This window comes from Crinia signifera, chromosome 6 (assembly GCF_055691185.1).
Source record: "Crinia signifera chromosome 6, ASM5569118v1, whole genome shotgun sequence".
In the NCBI taxonomy this organism is placed as follows: domain Eukaryota; kingdom Metazoa; phylum Chordata; class Amphibia; order Anura; family Myobatrachidae; genus Crinia; species Crinia signifera.
In genome coordinates this window covers 104,112,142-104,133,197 of record NC_139222.1, presented here as the reverse complement: position 1 = coordinate 104,133,197, position 21,056 = coordinate 104,112,142, and the positions used below count along the sequence as shown (strand labels likewise).

The following is a 21,056-nucleotide window of genomic DNA, read 5'->3' as shown; positions in this document are numbered from 1 at the left end:
CCTCTCCCGCCGCTCTACCTCCGCCTCCCCCCTCTGTCTATCTCTTCACTGGCTCCCCATTCCTTTCTGAGTTCTCTTTAAACTCCTCACCACCACCTACAAGGCTCTCTCCTCCTCCACCGCTCCTTACCTCTCTTCACTGATCTCTATCCACACTCCCTCCCGTCCTCTTCGCTCCATCACTGACCGCCGACTGACCTCTCACCTAATCACCTCCTCCCACTCCCGTGCCTAAGACTTCTCTCGCACTGCCCCCCTGCACTGGAACAACCTCCCGCCACCCATCAGGCTTTCTGATTCCCTTACCTCCTTCAAGCGCTCCCTCAAAACCCACTTTTTTCGACTAGCCTATCCCTCCTCCTAACTTTTTTTTTTTTATGCAATTATATTTTATTAATTTGATCAAAGGAACATAGTAAGTCACATACAATATGTGTGAAGAAGAAAGGACACATATTTCAAAAAGCATTACAGAGTCTGATATAAAACAAGCGTCTGAAATATCACAAGTGGTTATAGTAGGACTAAATAACAATTGAAAATTGGTACCAATACTGATTCCTTTAGATCTATTTTAGGAAAGAAAGAGAAGACGACAAAGACGGAACAAGGGGGGAAAGAGAGGGAGAGGGAAGGACTGTGCTGCGGCTCCTACAATCGTATTTATGTATTCTAGGAATGTTTCCATAAAGAGTGAAAATAAACGAAATCATTTTAGTGACTTGTAGTGTTCCGATTCTTTATAGGTTAACCAAGGTAGCCAGGTGACATTAAAGGTCTGTTCTTTAGAGTCTATAGAGGAGATAAGGTCGTCCATTGCCATATATTGGTCCAGTCGGCTACACCATTCCGACATTGGTGGAGTGGTGTTAGTCTTCCAATGCACTGGAATTATAGCTTTTGAAGCACTCAGTAAGTGGCGTAAAAGGGTTTTCTTATATGTAGATTGGGGTCTATGTATGAGGTTAAGCAGCCAAAAGCTTGGGCTAAACGGCAGCTCCTCCTGTAGAATTATTTCTGCAGTTTCGACTACTTTCTTCCAGTATGTCTGTATAGACGGGCAGTCCCACCATATATGAAGCATTGTACCTGGGTGACTGCCACACCTCCAGCAGACATTTGAGACTCCCGGATAGATTCGCGCCAGAAGATCTGGACAACGGTACCACCTAGTGAGAACCTTATAATGAGTCTCCAATGTTAGAACATTTAGGGAAGACTCCTAACCTCTTTTGATCCTCCTATCCTGCCTCCGTTCCCCTCCGTTCCTACTTATCCTATTGTTTTTCGTTCGTCCACCCACCTATTTTTTAGTATGTTAACTCTTATGAGTAGGGCCCTCCTTCCTCACGTACTCACCCTACCTCTTTACCTCACCTGTGCTCCTGTCCTGTCCTTCCCTTCCTCTACTTCATCTTCAGTCTCCTCGACAATCTTGACACCTACTTCTGAACTGATGCTGATTTTAGTTCTACCAGCTATACCCCTATTTATACTGTATTTTTCAACACAGGGTACGTTACCTCGTAATTTTTTTGTTTGCTATGTACGGCGCTGCGGACACCTTGCGGCGCCTTATAAATAAACGTACTACTACTACTACTATGTACATGACAAGTGATATATGCTTTGGTTAGAGAATTCTGGAGTGCTGTTAATATTTGTTTGCAATTATTAATATGTTCACAAAATATATTTGTACAATTCAGGTTGATATGAGCTTATTTAAAAGGGATATCAAATTTTTATAGACTGACAGTTGTATAAATAAGACATTTAACAGTAGATGATCGTATTATCTTGGCTTGTAGGGGATGCTGGACTGCATAGTCCCTCTTAGAACATTCATCATGGAATTCAAATATGGTTTCACAGACACACAATGATATGTATTGTGTGACAGTAGCTACCCATCATGTGATCAAATCCTGTTCTGTTAAAGGAATAGTAAGAGTATTTTATGCTGCAATTCCTTAATGTGGTAACCGTTAAAAACTCACATTCTTATCTCTTCACCTTTCCCACATGGACTAAAACTCTGGGTACACACTTGCAACAACGATGATTCATCCCAACATTGGAATAAATCCCTGTCAGAGGATTGCAGGTACCCACTGGCACAATGACAACAAAGGACAGAGTGATCACTTAATTATGATCAGCATATGACCCAGCTTAAATGGTATATAAATAGTTATTAATTTATACAAAATAAGCTGTATTACAAATATACATGGTATAAAAAGGTTTGCATTAAAAAATATTTAATGTTTTAAAATGCAATGTAGCTCTAAATTCTCATATTTGATTCTGTGTCGCCATAAAAAAAAACAATCTTCCACTATTTTAGAACACAATCTTTGAATTTGCTGAAAAAATAATGGACATCTTTAATCATAAAAAAGCAAATTAGAACAAGCACTCAAACTGAGCTAGCGGAACCCAACCTAGCTAGGACATTAAAACCATTAACAAAATCAAAGCATCCATAACATTTGCAGCAGTGTCACTAATCTATATATCAAAATCAATTACATTATTTATAAATTCTACATTTTTCTTGTCAAATTGTATTTTTTTTTTTTTTTTTTTACAAGTTTACAACCAAAATGTATACACACCCAAAAAAAAAAAAACCAACACACTCAAATGCTAGAAATGGCAAGCCCAACGCAATGTATTCTGTATCTCCTCACCGTGCATTTACTAATGTGTTATTAGATGTACAGTTATGCCCAGGTACATCGTGGTTTACAACGCGCTTTTGAGGGCTCTGACTCGCGAGTTGCAGATCGCGTTATGTCCTGCGTTATGTACCACGCCATGCAATACATAGTTTAACCACTGGGTGACTAATGCTCCACGTTAAGACTTTACGCTACGGATTTTTGCTAACCAGCCACTTTTCACTACGGATTTTGTCCTTACTTTACGGACAGAGTGTTTTGTATTTATTCGCAGAAACAGCTACGTACGGTCATTTATGTAATTGGTACAGAAGCCATACTAACCTTTGCTATTGCTGGATGACTACTTAAAACATTATTTGAGGACCTACAGTATCATACTTTACACTACGGATTATGTCCTTACTTTACGGACAGAGTTATTTTCTTTTATTCGCATTTCATTGCGCGAGTGTGTGCGCGCGCCGGTGACGTGTAGTTTAAGGTTCAGACATACTGTACATTTGTAATAAAAAACAGCAAAAAATATTTGCTTGAGAGGTGTTGATTTATTGCAAACACCTTGACCATGTACAAAAACGAACATATACATATAAATAGAAGGTATGAACTGTCGTGTTACAATAAAATAGAAAATAATATCAAATATTAGAATAGTAAAATCCTCCACAAAGGGCTTCCAGATTCACACTGCACATTTTACCTCATGCAAAATGTTGTTTCCAAAGCAGGAACTTCTCTTCTTGTTACAGTTACCTTGTGTAACATTAAAACAATCATTTTAGACTTGATAACTGAAATAGGACAATTAGCGGCAAGTATGGAACCAGGTGGAGGGGGCATGACAGAGGGGAAGATTTTAATTTTCCATATATTAGAATCCGCACTGAATCTCAGTGCCTGTGGGTACACCTAGAACTGGAACTCAGAAGGCACCATATTCGCATGCAGAACTGTAAATGCAGGAAATGTCTCCAGTAATGCATGGTATTGGTTTGTCTGATCCATGAACGTCTTATTGCTGACCTCAGGATGGTGCCAGGAAGTACATCTGTCCTAGTTGTCGCTTCCTTATGCTAGTTCTGCAGGCGGGGCATGGTTTATTTTCCTGGAACACAAATATACAGTAAGATGCATGTGAAAGACTGAAGCATTGGAAACCTGTAGATATAACAGGATAACAAAAATGACACAACTAACATTCCCTCCAAATAGAACACTGACAGACCTTGAGCAACTTTTCCCAGCAGGCTTTGCAACAAAAGAAGTCACAAGACGTGCATTTGAACGGAACAGACCCTTTCGTTTTGCAGTGAGGACAGGTTGGGCCTTCTGTAAACATAAAGGAATTAAAGCTGTAGCCTCATTATCAAAAGTACATAGCCTATTCCAGTCCATGTACGCAATTAAGAGTTACTGTACTTTTGGTGCAGATTTGCAGAGCAAACCACATGAACTGACCATTAGAAAGTGAATTTGCCTTTGTGAGTGAACCAGAATAACCACCATTGTTACTAAGCAAAAACATTTTTACATATCAAATTTCTTAATAGACCAGTTTAAAAGGAAAGAAAAGTTAAAAGCGTGTGATGCACGGGACCTTATGTTTCCTTTCTGGAGATCTCCCCAAAGAGTGAAGGGTAACTAGTAGCTGACATTTTATAGAAATGCTTATTCATAAACTACACATCTCAATAAGAGACATTCCCCCGCAGGATTAACACTCAAGTAGGTTTGGCCTATGTACTCACAGGCGGTCTTACAGCCACCTTTGCTAGTCACTGTAGTACTGTAGTCGGTTTTCAATGAAAGGTGACTAAAGCAATAGCAGTCTACAAATCTCTAAGAAGAATGCATTCCCTTGCAAGTATGTTTGATTAATAGATTTATTTGGAGCCCTTTATTTATAGTAGGAAATGAGTAATTATCCAGTACTTCATGAAGCTGTGGTAACAATGTAGTGGATTAGTAAGTGCATAAAGAACATTGTCAGCAAGTTGACAAACGTTGTGCAACAAGCCAAATAAATAAGGATCTTGGATGAAAGCACAAGACCGGATATTCTGGGTCAAGGGCATGATAGCTAGCGCAAAGATTAATGGTGCATAAAGGGCATCACGGATGGCGTAATGGTTAGCATCATGGTACTGATGTAATAGCCGGGCACCCACTAAGCAAATAGCTTAGTGGGCGATTCTGCGTAAGAAAATCGAATGGCATGCGTTTTTTTTTTGCATGTGATGCTTTGGCATTGGGTGGTGTGATGAGATCGCATCGCACCTCCTGCAAAATCACATGCGATTTTATAGGGGGCAATGCCATGTAATGTAGTATACACTTGTATGACATACAATGGGATTTAGGCACCCCCCCACTATCCACGCCACCCCGAAGCGTGGCGACCTTTTCAAACCCCACTATCCACGTCGGCGTGGAGTCGATTTTATATACTCTTGCAGTGCCACATCCACTTATTTCCAAAGGACCAAAAGATTTATTTTCAAAGCCTTGGGTTGTAAAACCAGGAACTTCGGAGCGTGCTCATGTCCAATATTAAAATAGGACAATGCTTGTACTAGCAAGACATGGCTCGTAAAAGCATTGGTCTTTTAAACATCGTACATAAATATGATCAGAAGCTCCTGGTTTTACAACCTCGTCTCCACCTTCAGGGACTGCAGCTCAGAACCGTACAAATCTGATTACACACTAACGGGACCATGTTATAAATATTCATTTGAACAGATGGGCCCCTCATACATGCTGGGAAAGTATTATGAAAACTTTATGAAGAGATTTTGGGGATTATATCATCATGTCAATATTAGATACTCACCCTTAATTAGGGCACCACATATACAGTACTACAATACACTACAACATTGTATTTATAATTTTAGATAAGCAGTGGTATACTAAAGAATAATTTGATGATAGGCCAGTCACGCTTCCATTCCACACAGCGCATCATAAAACTATATCAAGTTTCTTTTTCATTGTGCGTATGCAATATTTGAAAACAGGAACACAGGGCCATTAGTTATAACATTTTATAATACAGTAAAATATTGATGCTTATATTGTGGTGTGCAGCCAGACTCAGAACAAAGTTTGAATAGCTATTGAGATAGATACATTATGTAAATATGTTCTAGTCTTTTTGCTGTGGTCATAGGATATTAATAGCATTGGTTCTGCTTTCTGTTGGGAGTACCATTTCCTCATATCTTACCAAAGAATAGTCAATACCGATCCCCGAGACAGTCCTCTTTCTTGTAAGCCTAGTCCCCATGCTGGGATCTGATCTTACTGGTAATTGCCCTAGGCTGTCATTTTGTAGAATCACCATTCCAGGCTAATTATAAATTGGAAACCTCAGCTTTTACGGGAAGTATAGGAATCCCCCAATGTCTGGAATCGCTCAATGCTGGTCTGATTACATTGTTTGGGGCAACACACTGCCTTGCTTGAGTAAGGCATGGGGGGGGGGGGGGGGGGGGGGGGAGAGAGACTCTGAATGACAAACTAAGGGATACATTTACTTAAATGGGAATTGCCCATTGCAACCAATCGGATTCTACTTCATGTTTATTTAGTACCTACTACAAGATAATAGAATATGATTGGTTAATTGGTTGCTATGGGCACATTATTTTCTAAAACAGGGGTGGCCAAACCAGTCCTCAAGATCCACCAAGGGTCCAGGTTTTCCAAATCACCTAGCTGGTGCACAGCTGTAGTCATTACTAACTGTCACAGTTTCAGACCTGCTGCATTCATTCCTACTATAGATCCACAGGTTGCCTGAGAAACATGAACTGTTGGTAGATCTGGTTTGGCCACCCCTGTTCTAGAAGGTGGTAAATATATAGAAGTAGAATCTGAATAGTTGGTCTGAAACTCATCAGATGTCCAATTGAATCAATATAAAGATCCTTCTATTGAAACTTCTAGTACAGCATCCCCATCGGGGCATATCCTTGACTACATCATCCAGCAAAGCATGTGCATCTGTTTTCTGGCCTTGAGTCTCCAGAAAGTGTCCCCTCGCTCTCTCCTACACTCATGATGTGCTAATATATAGCTGCCAGCGGTAGTGGGCAGGTACCGTAAGAAGCAATAGGGGGGAGAACAAGTGTCCCTGATTGTTGCATTAGGTGCCCCCCCCCCTTCCCTGTGCACTCTTTTATGGAGAGGGTGTGTGGTCTCTACGGGCCTGGCCCCACTCTCAGCGACCCTGAATATGCCTCTCAGTCTGGAAGTAGTACCCCGTTTAGAGCCTTGCATAATGTATAAAGATGTCTGGATAGCATGTTTAGCTTAGTAGTGCATTTATATTTTATACATTTTGAGCATGTCCCTAAAGAGAGAAAAGTAAGTACAGTAAGACTAAATACAGATGTAGCAAGCCACATCAATCAGGTGTGACATATGTTGCAAAAGGCACACATCCGCTGCCACGGCTCATGCGTCAAAGTCGCAGCTTATTGAAAATACTTCAACCAGCACAGCGTTCTGAGTCATGGGGACAACTTGCCGTGCCAAACGAGCACTAGCTGCAAAAACCGCAGCCGTGATGAGTGTGGCTACATCTGTAGTAGCACATTGGCTACAGTTCTAGAAACATATGTCCCGGATTCCAGAACTTCGTTCTAACCCCATACATCTCTTTTGAACACATTGGGGAGAAAACACAGTGTTTCTGTGAAGTGTACCTTGCATGTTTTCACACTGAACAGATGTAAGCATCTCCATGTGTCATTGAAAAGACCTAACTGGGCTGTAACAGGGCACACTTATGTAAGCCAAATTCACAAAGAGCGTGTCAATAGAATTTCAGGCTGTGCAGAATTCTCCATAGATCTAAGTACACCCATTTCCTGACTGACTTTTTGCACCATGAATAAGGTTAGTGTATGTGCGCACTAATAATGACTATTATTATGAAATCATACAGATAGGTAGGCTGAGCAATTAAGACCAACTTGCGTTAAACTCTGCATCTGCACCACTATCTATTTCTCAGGTGGTTCAGTTTATGACTTTGCACAGAGAACATACAATATATTCACTTTGAATGCAATGCAGATGGAGAGCCAGCCCTAGGCATAGGCAAATGCCTAAAGTCAGTTCATCTTGACAGGAGGTAGTGGCAAAAATTGGACATGCGTAATGTGTATAAGGTAAAGAGGTACTACTATGTGGGGTAACATGAATAAGGGAAACAGGGGCAGATGTATTAAGCCTGGTGAATAGAAAGTGGAGATAAAGTGGAAGGAGATTACGTACCAGCCAATTAACTCCGAACTGTCATTTTTCAAACATAGCTGATTGGGCTGGTGCCAGTGGCGGATTTAAGGGGGGGGGGGTCGCCCCCCCTAGGCCAGTAGGATCCCCTTTTTCCAGGGATACCAGAATTTTGAAAATCGGCCTTGGGGAACTGGAGATATCCGACTTCAAAGCAGCAGTCCACATCCGACCTGTTAATTGCAATTCCCAGACATATTTCTCAGGTTCTGTCTGACAAAGTTTTTCTGAGAGTATATGCCAAAAGCTGGGACTCTCCCCTTTCTGTGGACACTAGCGTCTTGTCTCTATCTTGCCGAGAACCAGAGATATCAGCCTTCCAGCAGCCGGTCCCTGCTCCAGCTCCAAACTTCTGGTGTACAGTTTTATATTTATGTCAATGGATTGCTCTGGCTCCTGATCTCTGATCCCCAAGTTCCCAGCACCTCCTGAAAGTTGGGACTCTAGGTTTTTATACTATTGAAGGCTAAGAAATCTATTTCCAGATAATGGTGATATCTGCAGTCAAACAAGCTGCCCTTCCACCGAAAAATTATGAATATTAAGCCCACTCCATTATCCAACCCTCCCCTGCATATAAAACACCCCCTATATAGATATAGTTGGGCTTTCTCTCCCCATCCTGCTGTTCTATTGGCTGGTGGGTTGTAAATTAGGTGGTTTGCCACCATGATTGCTCACAGACAGTGTGGGGTGGGCTGTGTCTGCAGCACGGTGGGTGTGTGCCTGTTGTGTGCCCGGTTTCAGGATGAAGTCACCTGATGAGCGGGAGCAGCCACAGCCTGGAGCTCCCTTCTGTGTGCACTGTCCGGCTGCACATACAGTGTGTTTGTATGTGTGATATACTATGTATGTATTTCGGGTGAGCGGTGTGTGATGTGAAATGTACATGTGTGTTTGTGGTGTGCTATCTATATGTGTGCAATGCAGACCCCCCATGCAGGGTTTTTTCTTTAACATTTATTATTGTTTTTTTTTATTATTATTTGGGGGGGAGGGGGTATTTGCAGTCTTACGATGGGAGGAGTCAGGAATGGGAAGGGGAGGAGTCAGGACTGGAGGGTCAAGTTTAAACAGTAAACCGCTCCCCCCCCTAGGAGAAGTCTAGATCCGCCACTGGCTGGTGCGTTATCACCTTCCACTTTAGCTTTTCAACAGGCTTAATACATCTGCCCCACAATGGGGTAAATTTAATAAAGTTTGTAAAAATTAAAAGATGTGGTGTTGCCCGTGACTAAACAGATGGACCTGGACTGAGAACCTTTTACTCACTTCGTTTCTCACAGTGTACTGTACTTCTCAATCATTGGCCCAGTCTAGGTTTATACACAAAAGCATGTGTGTATATTATTATTTATGATTATCAGGTATATATTGCAATATTGTATGCATTGGAGATATACAGGCCATCAGAAGCCAAAGTGTGTGACAGGAGGGAGAGCCAGGTAGCTGTGCTAGGTTATTACCATTTGTATCACATACTAGTCCATAGGTGTGATAGGCATTTTTCTGTTACATTACCAGCAACACCTGAGTGACTGGTAATAGAGCTAGCTCATGGGTCAGCAGGTATTCTCAGGGGCAATATATCGCTACCTGGAATCTGCTACTTCTGGGTGGTGATGTACCCAATACCAGGCATGTGGCACCTACCTCCCACCTTGGGCCTTTAACACTTTCCTGTCACCAAATCTTACCATGGGCCTTTCAAACCTACCTACCACTTGAAAATTTACCATAACCCTTTCATAACTATCTGCCGCATGAATCCTACCTTGGGCCAATGACACTTACCAACCACCCACCTCTCACCTTGGGAAATAACATCTGCATGCCACCCTCCTCATAAGGGGCATACAGACATGGCGACCTATTTGGCTGAGCGACATGCTTAAGCACAATCACTCAACACACATCACGGTGTATCTGCGATGCTGTGCGCTGAGCGATCGTGCTGAGCTGGGCTTTTCCTATTTTTAATAAAGTCCCGCGTTTTAAGCACCGACTTCCCCTGCGGCTGAGAATGATGCGCGGGATCGCGTATCGCCATCGCTGCAGGGCATACACACGGAGCGATCAGTGCTCCCATTTCTTGTCAGATAGACTAGAAAAGGGTCCAAAATCGCCCTGTGTGTATGCCCCTGTACATAAGGCCATCTACAACTGCTTGCCGCCCACCTCTCACCTTTGGCCAATGACACCTTCCTGCCACCCGCATCTCACCTTGAGCTCATGACACTAGCCTGACGCTCGCCTCTCACCTTTGGCCTACCACTGTATCGAACGGATTATCTCTATTTAAGATTTTTAATGCCTACTTTAAATAGAAATAATAAAGCGTTGCTAGTTTTTTGAGTGGAAGAGTGATTCTGTTCATTACGATGTAGATTATTAATCAACTGAATAACTTTTTCCTACCATCTTATATTAACTAGAGACGATCACTTATAAAATGTTAATTTAGTTCCCACTATTGGCGTTTTACAAATATGAAGATGAGGGATAGAGGGAAAGAGAGAACCCGTCCATAGTATTACATTTAATGTATGGAAATTCTGTGTATGTGAAATCCACACTTTCGTTGATTTATTGGTACTTAACCCCTTCCCGACATTTGACGTACATTTACGTCATGGTCGGGAAGTACTTCCCGACACATGGCATAAATGTACGTCATGAGTTCTAACTGTCACCGCGTCTATAGACGCGGTGACAGTTTGGAGATGTCTGCTGTCCCTGACAGCAGACATCCCCCCTCGCTGCCCAGGGGGGCAGGGATGCCCCCCCCAGTCGGCGATCGCTGTGATTGGCTGTTCAAATGCGGCTAAGCCGCTCGGTAACACAGTGATCGGTGCTGTTAAGTACAGCACCGATCGCCAGCACCCCCTCCCACCCACCCGGCAGCTCACCCGGCTGTCCCTCCTTCCGGCAGCCGCAGCGCACGCAGCGCTTCCCCCCTCCCACCCTCCCGCCAGCTGCAGCACAAATAAAATAAATAAAATACATAAAATGAGATGTAAATGTTCTGAATTATATATATATATATATATATATATGTGTATATGTGTATATATATATATATATACACATATACATACATATATACATATATATATACACATATATATATATATATATATATATATATATATATATATATATATATATATATATATATATATATATATATATATATATATATATATATAGACAGATAGATAGAAAGATAGAAAGATATTCCCGACATATGACGTATATATACGTCATGGTCGGGAGGTACTTCCCGACCGAAGACGTATATATACGTCATGGTTTTAAACTGTCACCGCGTCTATAGACGCGGTGACAGTTTGGAGATGTCTGCTGTCCCTGACAGCAGACATCCCCCCTCGCGGCGATCGCTGCGATTGGCTGTTCAAATGTGAACAGCCAATTGCAGCGTTTTCTGTGTTACCGACGGCTAAGCCGCTCGGTAACACAGTGATCGGTGGTGATCGGTGCTGTTAAGTACAGCACCGATCACCACCGATCGCCAGCCCCCCCCCTCCCACCCGGCAGCCCCCCCTCCCTCCCACCCACCCGGCTGCCGCAGCGTCAGCACCCCTCCCACCCCCCCACCAGCCGCATCGCCAGCCCCCCTCCCAAAGCTGGTGAGCAAAATGGGGTCACATGTGGGGGGGTTCCACTGTATTGGTGCTTCGGGGGTCTTGCTAATGCGACATAGCACCCACCATTCATTCCACCACCAAATATCACTCCTTCCCTTCTGAGTCTTGCCATGCACCCAAATGGTATTTTTTGGTCACATGTGAGGCATTGCCGTACTCGGGAGAAATTGGGGCACAGATTTTGGGGTGCTTTGTCTCCTTCATTCCTTGTGAAAATGAAAAATTTTGAGCCAGAACTGCATTTTTGTGTAAAAAATTACATTTTTTTACACAAAAATGCAGATCTGGCTCAAAATTTTTCATTTTCACAAGGAATGAAGGAGACATTTTTTTACACAAAAATGCAGATCTGGCTCAAAATTTTTCATTTTCACAAGGAATGAAGGAGACAAAGCACCCCAAAATCTGTGCCCCAATTTCTCCCGAGTATGGCAATGCCTCACATGTGACCAAAAAATACCAGTTGGGTGCATGGCAGGACTCAGAAGGGAAGGAGTGATATTTGGATTTTGCAGCACAGATTCTGGTTGAATGACCCCTGAAGCACCCATACAGTGGAACCCCCCCACAAGTGACCCCATTTTGCAAACTACACCCTTTAGGGAATTCATCTAGGGGTATAGTGTACATTTCAAACCCCCAGGGGTTTCACCAATTTTGATACAACTGAGCTGTGAAGATGAAAAATTTAATTTTTTACACAAAAATGCAGTTCTGGCTCCAAATTTTTCATTTTCACAAGGAATGAAGGAGACAAAGCACCCCAAAATCTGTGCCCCAATTTCTCCCGAGTAAGGCAATGCCTCACATGTGACCAAAAAATACCATTTGGGTGCATGGCAGGACTCAGAAGGGAAGGAGTGATTTTTGTATTTTGCAGCTCAGATTCTGGTGGAATTTTGGTGGGTGCTATGTCGCATTAGCAAGACCCCCAAAGCACCAATACAGTGGAAGCCCCCCACAAGTGACCCCATTTTGCAAACTACACCCCTCAGGGAATTCATCTAGGGGTATAGTGTACATTTCAAACCCCCAGGGGTTTCACCAATTTTGATACAACTGAGCTGTGAAAATGAAAAATTAAATTTTTTACACAAAAATGCAGTTCTGGCTCCAAATTTTTCATTTTCACAAGGAATAAAGGAGACAAAGCACCCCAAAATCTGTGCCCCAATTTCTCCCGAGTACGGCAATGCCTCACATGTGACCAAAAAATACCATTTGGGTGCATGGCAGGACTCAGAAGGGAAGGAGTGATTTTTGGATTTTGCAGCACAGATTCTGGTTGAATGACCCCTGAAGCACCCATACAGTGGAACCCCCCCACAAGTGACCCCATTTAGCAAACTACACCCTTTAGGGAATTCATCTAGGGGTATAGTGTACATTTCAAACCCCCAGGGGTTTCACCAATTTTGATACAACTGAGCTGTGAAAATGAAAAATTAAATTTTTTCATTTTCACAGCCCAGTTGTATCAAAATTGGTGAAACCCCTGGGGGTTTGAAATGTACACTATACCCCTAGATGAATTCCCTGAAGGGTGTAGTTTGCAAAATGGGGTCACTTGTGGGGGAGGTTCCTAACTTTTAGCATCTTATGGTGCCTAGAAACCTACATGGTGCCTAAAAAATAATCTCATAAAAAGGAGGCTCCAAAATCAAGTAGGTGCTCCTTCTATTATGAAGCCTGTGGTTTGGTCAACGTGCACACTAGGGCCACATATAGGATATTTATGAAAACAAAAGAATTGGGGGAATCAATTTTTAGTCACATTTCTCTAGTAAAATCTACTGTGTTCCTTAGAAAAATGTATTAAAATTGCAAATCTGCAAAAAAATGAAATTTTGAAATTTCACCTACACTTTGTTTTAATTCCTGTGAAACACCTAAAGGGTTAACAAACTTCCAAAATGCTGTTTTGAATACTGTGAGGGGTGCAGTTTTTGAAATGGCATCATTTATGGGGGTGTCTCACATACAAGTCCCTCAAAGTCACATCAGAACTGAACTGGTCCCTAAAAAAATCAGTGTTTGAAATTTTCTTGAAAATTTGAAAATTTGCTATTTATATTGTAAGCCTCCTAGTGTCCAAAAAAATTAAAAGGAAGTTGAAATAATGATGGAAACATAAAGTAGACATATGGTCTATGTTAGTTATTAACTATTTTGAGTGGTATGATTATTTGTCTCACAAGCAGAAAATTTAACATTTTGCAAATTGCTAAATTTTCCATTTTTTTCCGACATTTTGGTATTTTTCACAAAAAAAACACAGACTGTATCGACGAAAATTTACCACTAACTTGAAGTACAATGTGTCACGAAAAAAAATCTCTCAAAATCACTGGGATAAGTAAAAGCAAAAAAAAGTTATCCCCACTTAAGTGATACATGTCAGATTTGAAAAAAAGGGCTCTGTCAGGAAGGCAAAAACATGCTGTGTCAGGAAGGGGATAATGACCAGTCAGAGTTTGTGGAGGTGCTCCCCAGAGAGTAGGTTACAGCTCAGACAGAGTGAAGAGAAAGTACACTATTACTTGTTTGGGGGCACTCATGTGAATTAGAATACTTACATTAATGAAGATTAGAAAATAGGGATAGAAGATATTACAGCATATTACTAGCATAACACAAGTATACAATACATATACATAATTAAAATATTAATAGTTGAAAAATTGAGGATTAGTCATTCTCATAGGATATGTTGAATCAGAAGACCACAAGTCTATTATAAAGTCAATCCTCAGGTAACACAATAGAATCAAGCAAACCACAAGAAGGAATATATTACAATGAAACCGTTTCCTGAATGATTTGTAACCTTCTTTGTTCAAAGCCTGGCAAAATATTAGAGTTTCATAATATCAACTGTAATGGACTCATAATAGCAGACATCACACTGTAATTAATATATTGTTATCCGTGATGTAAGTGATTTTACATCTCACATTTTACAAAATATGCCAATTCTCTTAATGCTCAATAAAAGATATTGGCTGGATCAGAGAGGCAGGGGCCATAATGGGCAGTTTTTGACCTCACTGCTGTTTCCTACATTTTTAAACAAATGTGGTTCTAAAATGAAAACGAATAAGGCCAAGCATGTCTCCCCTGACCTTCAGAACATACGCTACCCGAGCCTTCTGAACCCTTGCCCAGCCTCCGGAACATAGTATTCTCCTATCCTCCAGAACATATCTTCTACCCCAGGCCAGAGCAGAGGCAAGCTGGGAAAATGCCTAGGGCAGGCCTGACCAACCTGTGGTTCTTCAGATGTTGTGAAACCACATCCCAGCATGCATTACCACAGTTTTGCTATTAGAGAATGCTAAAACTGCGCTAATGCATGCTAGTATGTGTAGTTGCACAACAGCTGGCAAGCCACAGGTTGGCCCGGCCTAGGACATTTGGAATGCCAAGTAGCATGCATTTCAATTCTAGGACCAGCTCACCATGACAGCGGGCAGAGGTGGGACTGGGGCAGGCATAACGTGTAACTGTATTTATTTATTTTTTTTAAATGAAGAGGTGATTTTGCGCATAGCAACTAATCAGACTATTATATTCTAGAATGCAGTACAGAAATAATAGACAATTGGATTATATAAGAAACATATTAGAACTTTGAATAAGACAATACTGTGAGGCTCTGACAGGGGCTTTATATGTGAAATCTTAATTCTTTGAGTGCCGTGCAAATTTGCCAAAATAGGTGTTAAAATTGCCAAGCAAACATTTGTATTCATCATAATGACCTGTAATATTTACCTTATATAGGAAATATAATCTTTTTTTTTGTACACATTTTTTTTATATGTATTCATATAACAATAGTGAGCGACGCTGGCATTTTTTTTTAGCAGATATTTTGCACATCTCTCAGAGATGTTGGCACTCAAAGGGTTAAGAACATATTTATTATATTGTGTTTGTATTTTACAATATTTTTATTAAGAACATGCCTTGACATTTACTGCACTATTAACGATTTAATATATATTTTATTAGTGCAGTTTCACAGCTAAAAAAATCTATTAAAAAAGTTAAAAATAGGTGTGTTTGCATGGCATTATCAAACGATCAAATATGGAAAATTACTTGTTGTATTGTTCATATTTAATTGCTTGAGTCGGCATTTGTGCCCATTTTATATGCCTTAGATTGTCAAAACAAAACTATTAGTTGGCAAAAGTGCAGAACGACAAGGTGGAAGTGACTGATAAAGAAATTACAGATCCTTCCACATAAATGTATCATTTATTTCCTCTGAATCTTGAGGCATAATATAAAAAAATAAAAATAAAAGTAATGTTGCAAGGAAAGGAGGGAAACTCCTCTATTAAATGGTTTCAGTTACAGTAAGTCAATTTCTCATGAATTCTGCAAACAATAAAGAGACCATTATACTGTAACAATGCAATTAACAGTAATAAAACAAGAGATCACAGGTTTTACACAAACACATACTTGCCATGGTGCTTAAAGTAACCACATACCTACACAACTGCAACCCTCAAGCAGTGGCATAACTATTAAATTTGCACCCCCCCTGCCAAAAATTTTGGCAGCACCACCCCACAACCCTGCCTTACACCTCCGCATTATGCTGCTTCCGCCGCCGGTTTTGTCTGCGGTCCCGGCGCTTCTTGCTCGAACTCCTGCTAATGAAAACGGACCCTCACAAAATGGCCGCCTCTAATAGCAGAACATTTTAGCACCCTCTATATAGATTACACAACTGCTGGCTGTGTGAAGGATTATCTGCTATTAAAGGAGACCGCCCTCTTCTAGTGCCTTTATGCATGCAGCTAGCATAAACGCTGCATCCTTGAGAGGTACCTACAGTTTAATTGGAGTCCACCTGAAGTAAATTCAGTTGATTGGACATGATTTTTTGGAAAGCCACACACCTGTTTATATAAAGGTCCCACACTTGTCAATACATGTCAGAGCACAAACCAAGCATGAAGTCAAAGGATTTGTCTGTAGACCTCAGAAACAGGATTGCCTCGAGGCTCAAATCTCAGGAAGGGCACAGAAAAATATCTGCTGATTTGAAGGTCCCACTGAGCAAAGTGGCCTCCATTATCACTAAATGGAAGAAGTTTGGAACCACAATGACTCTTTCTAAAGGTAACCAGCTGTCTAAACTGAGCGATCAGGGTAGAAGGGCTCTAGTCAGGGAGCCGGGGACCAAGAACCCGATGGTTACTCTGTCAGATCTACAGCATTCCTATATAGAGAGAGGCAAACCTTCCAGAAGGACAACCATCTCTACAGCAATCCACCATCAGTGGCCAGACAGAGGCCAGACAGAGGCCACGCCTTGGCAGCCCGCCTGAAGTTTGCCAAAATGCACCTGAAGGACTTTCAGACTATGAAAAATAAAATTCTCTGGTCTGAGGAGACAAAGATTTAACTTTTTTGGCATGAATGCCAGGCATCATATTTGGAGCAAACCAGGCACTGCTTATCAATACCAATACCAGCCCTACAGTGAAGCATGATGCTGCCATCATTCATGCTGTGGGGATGTTTTTCAGAGGCAGGAAATGGGAGACTAATTATGGTTAGAGCAGGGGCGTAACTAACTATTTGGCGTCCCCCCGCCGCACGTTTATTCGGCGCCCCCCCCGCACACACCTAACCTGCCCCCCCTTCTTACCCGCGGTCTGCGTCTCGCCCGGCTCTCTGTCGGGACCTTCCTGACGTCACGGTCCCGGCCGGCTCCTGCTGCTACAATGAAAACGGACTCTTAGAAAATGGCTGCCCCCATACTGCAGACAGAAAACTGTCTGCAGTATGGGGGCAGCCATTTTCTAATTGTCAGTTTTCATTGCAGCAGGAGCCAGCCGGGACCGTGACCTCAGGAAGGTCCCGACAGAGAGCCGGGCGAGACGCAGACCGCGGGTAACTATAGCCCCGCAGCCCCCCCCCCTCGGCGGCGCCCCCAATTTCTCTGCGCCCCCCCGCCACCGCGGGGGCTGCGGAGCTATAGTTACGCCACTGGGTTAGAGAGAGGGAAAGAGGAATGCAGCAATGTACAGAGACATCCTGGGTGAAAACCTGCTCCAGAGCGCTCTAAACCTCAGACTGGGGCGACTGATCATCTTTCAGCAGGACAACTACCCTACGAACACAGCCAAGATTTTAAAGGAGTGGCTTCAGAGAACTCTTGAGTGGCCCAGCGAGAGCCCAGCCTTGAATATGACTGAACATCTCTGGAGATATCTGAAAATGGCTGTTTACCAACGCTTTTCATCCAACCTGATGGACTTGAGAGGTGCTGCAAAAAGGAATGGACGAAACGGTCCAAAGATAGGTGTGCCAAGCTTATGGCATCATATTATTAAAAGGCTTGAGGCTGTAATGGCGGCAAAAGGTGCCTCTAAAAAATATTGAACAAAGGCTGTAAATACTTATGTACATGTGATTTCTTAGTTTTTTTATTTGTAATAAATTAGCAAAAATCTCCCAAAAACTTTTTTTTTCCACATCGTCATTATGGGGTATTGTATACAGAATTTTGAGGGGAAAAAAATATTTCATTTTGGAATAAGGCTGTAACAGAATAAAATGTAAGTGAAGCGCTGTGACTAATTTCCGGATGCACTGTACACAGCCAATTCCAATGAGAATTTCCCTACTGCTCTTCTGGATACTTACACTTTCTGTCTAACGAGTATAAAATAACTAATTCCCTAATTTGCTTCCTTTTGCAAACATTTCCCAGTGCAATTTTATACTGTGTCGAGCAGCAAATAGCATGGACAGAACATGGGGCCTGATTCTGGTTCACTTGTAAAAGCAAATTCTCTCTCTAATGGACAAAACCATGTGGGTACTTGTTTCCTAGCACGGCCACAATCGTGGGCATCGCGGGTCATTTCTAATGGTATGCGATGCGACCGACGCGATGCCCGCGATTTGCCATTGAAATGCATTAAAAAGGTCAAAATCGCGTCGGTCACATCGCATGCGGCCAAAAAAAGCATGCGATGCTACCGACGCGATGACCGCGATTTTACATAGGGAACAATGTAAAATGCCTCAATTGACCCAATTAAACATAGGGAACAATGTTAAATGGCCCACAGACCCCAAAAATCCCCCCTGAAGTGTGAAATGGCCCCATAAAAAATTGTTAACGCCACCCCACGATCAACGTGAACCCGAAGCGTGGCGAGCGCAGCGAGGGGCGGCGGTACGCGTCCTCCGACCTTTTCATACCCCCTACTATCCACGTCGGCGTGGAGTTGAGAATAGAAAGTGTGGCGAGCGCAGCGAGCCACCGAGCCCGAAGCGTGGCGAGCGCAGCGAGCCCCGCGAGGGGACGCGGATACCTGTGAAGCCCGCGAGGGGACGCGGATACCTGTGAAGGTATCCGCGGGGCTCGCCACGCTTCAGGCTCACCACACTTTCTTTTCTCAACTCCACGCCGACGTGGATAGTGGGGGTATGAAAAGGTCGGAGGACGCGTACCGCTGCGCTTGCCACGCTTCGGGTTGATGTTGATCGTGGGGTGGCATTAACAATTTTTTGGGGGCCATTTCACACTTCAGGGGGGATTTTTGGGGTTTGTGGGCCATTTAACATTGTTCCCTATGTTTAATTGGGTCAATTGAGGCATTTTACATTGTTCCCTATGTAAAATCGCGGGCATCGCGTCGATCGCATCGCATGCGATTTTTTGCCCGCATGCGATGCGACCGACGCGATTTTTTTTTACCTGCGACGCCAGAGATCCAAATCGTTGTGGCCGTGCTAGGAAACAAGTACCACCATGTGCACTGCATGTGGGGCAGATGTAACGTGCTAGATTTGGGTGAGGTGTGTTGAAACTAAAATCGCAGTGTAAGAATAAAGCAGCCAGTATTTACCCTGCACAGAAACAAAATAACTCACCCAAATCTAACTCTCTCTGCACATGTTACAAATGCCTCACCCGCAGTGCAGCATGGTTTTTGTCCATTAGAGAGTGAATTTGCTTTTGTAATTGAACCAGAACCAAGCCTATAGTGTATAATGAAGATGAGGGGAGACTCCTAGAACGATCATAGCTACATATTGGATTAGCTTTAGATTGTTCGATTCTACTCTACAACAATCAAGAAAAGCACTCTATTGCTGTAAAAAGCAGTACACTTTGTGCAGAGGACAGACTGCAACCTACTGTACCTGACACAGGAATGAAAGGAGGAAGAGGATTGTCCATTTTAAAGTGCTCCTCATTGCTACCTGCAGCAGCCCGTTCTTTGCCATTGATGAAGTATGGTATGAAAAAAAGAGAAAGAATATAAGAAAGATAAAGGTTGTGGTAAAGAAATAATTTGGAGACAAAAAAGGAGATGCATGAAGCCTTGCAGAGAGATAAAGTGGTTAAGTTGAACACCACAATCAATTCGGGTCTGTGTTTTCTCTATCACAGACTTTGAAATAACACGAGTAGTAGCTTTGGGCAACTACTCTATACTCACCCTCTCCAAAGAGTGATAAATCTCACTTATCATAGTGTACATTCTTTTACGGTACTATTTTTTGTATTTTTGAAAAAAAAAAAAAAAGTGGGGGAAAGTATTGTAACATTAAAGGATCTACTTAAAACGTATGCTGCTTAGATGAAAATCCACTATTGACTCTATGCAAGAAAAACTGAAAGACCTGGATAAAACAAACAGATGAAACAACCTGAGGCTTTTGGAGCAAGTTAAACAAGAGAACATTGTCTCACAGCGGCTAACTGCTCCTCTTCCAGGATTTCTCCTATCAAGTTACTATGGGCAGTATTCAATGTGAAATATTCTCGCCATGCACTCGCCCTGTTCCGGAGGGCTCGCTGCCACTCCTGCTCCCACTATTCAGTGTGAACATATGGGGAGGGTAGGTGGGCTCCCCGGGAACCAGGCAGCACAAGCTGCCCCCCCTATAGCCAGCGGGGGACCCAGTATTCACTGCACCCGATCGTGCATATGTAATGATCGGATGCAGTAAATATATGAATATCTAATTTTTTTTAAATTAAATATATATTCATGTGCTATAAGCACATGAATAAAAATAACATGCCCCTTCGCAGAAAAAAAATCCAGATTTTTTGACACCAAAAAAAAAAAAAAAAAAAAAAACCTTTTAGTTTAAAAGTTCACATTCCAGTTCTCCATGAAAAGATGGAGAATTGCTACACGGAGAGACACGGCGAAAATCACTTAAAAAGACGGCGAAAATATCACATTGAATAGGGTGGTTCACTTTTGGAGTGCAAAATGCTCCTTCCAACGCAAAAACAGCACAAACTCGCCATAAAACAAGGCAAATTTTTCTCATTGAATACTGGCCTATAAAACAGAGCTACAAGTTACCATAGTGATGTTTAATTACAGATGTGTCC

The 21,056-nt window shown here is 42.2% G+C and overlaps 1 protein-coding gene across 5 annotated transcripts in view; it reads right to left on the bottom strand.

Annotated features, from left to right (window-relative positions):
- Positions 1 to 2,284: 2,284 nt before the first annotated feature.
- Positions 2,285 to 21,056, bottom strand: part of RTEL1 (regulator of telomere elongation helicase 1) — a 97,169-nt gene continuing 78,397 nt past the window's right edge. Inside the window, exons 33-35 of one of the 5 annotated variants that reach the window (XM_083146679.1) lie at positions 19,847 to 19,921; positions 3,916 to 4,019; positions 2,285 to 3,795 (exon numbers count right to left, since the gene is read on the bottom strand). In XM_083146679.1, coding sequence (XP_083002805.1) covers positions 3,715 to 3,795; positions 3,916 to 4,019; positions 19,847 to 19,921 — 260 coding nt within the window. In that variant the 3' untranslated portion in view covers positions 2,285 to 3,714. The remainder of the gene's footprint in view (positions 3,796 to 3,915; positions 4,020 to 19,846; positions 19,922 to 21,056) is intronic. The other 4 variants (XM_083146677.1, XM_083146680.1, XM_083146678.1 and 1 more) reach the window with 4 other exon arrangements.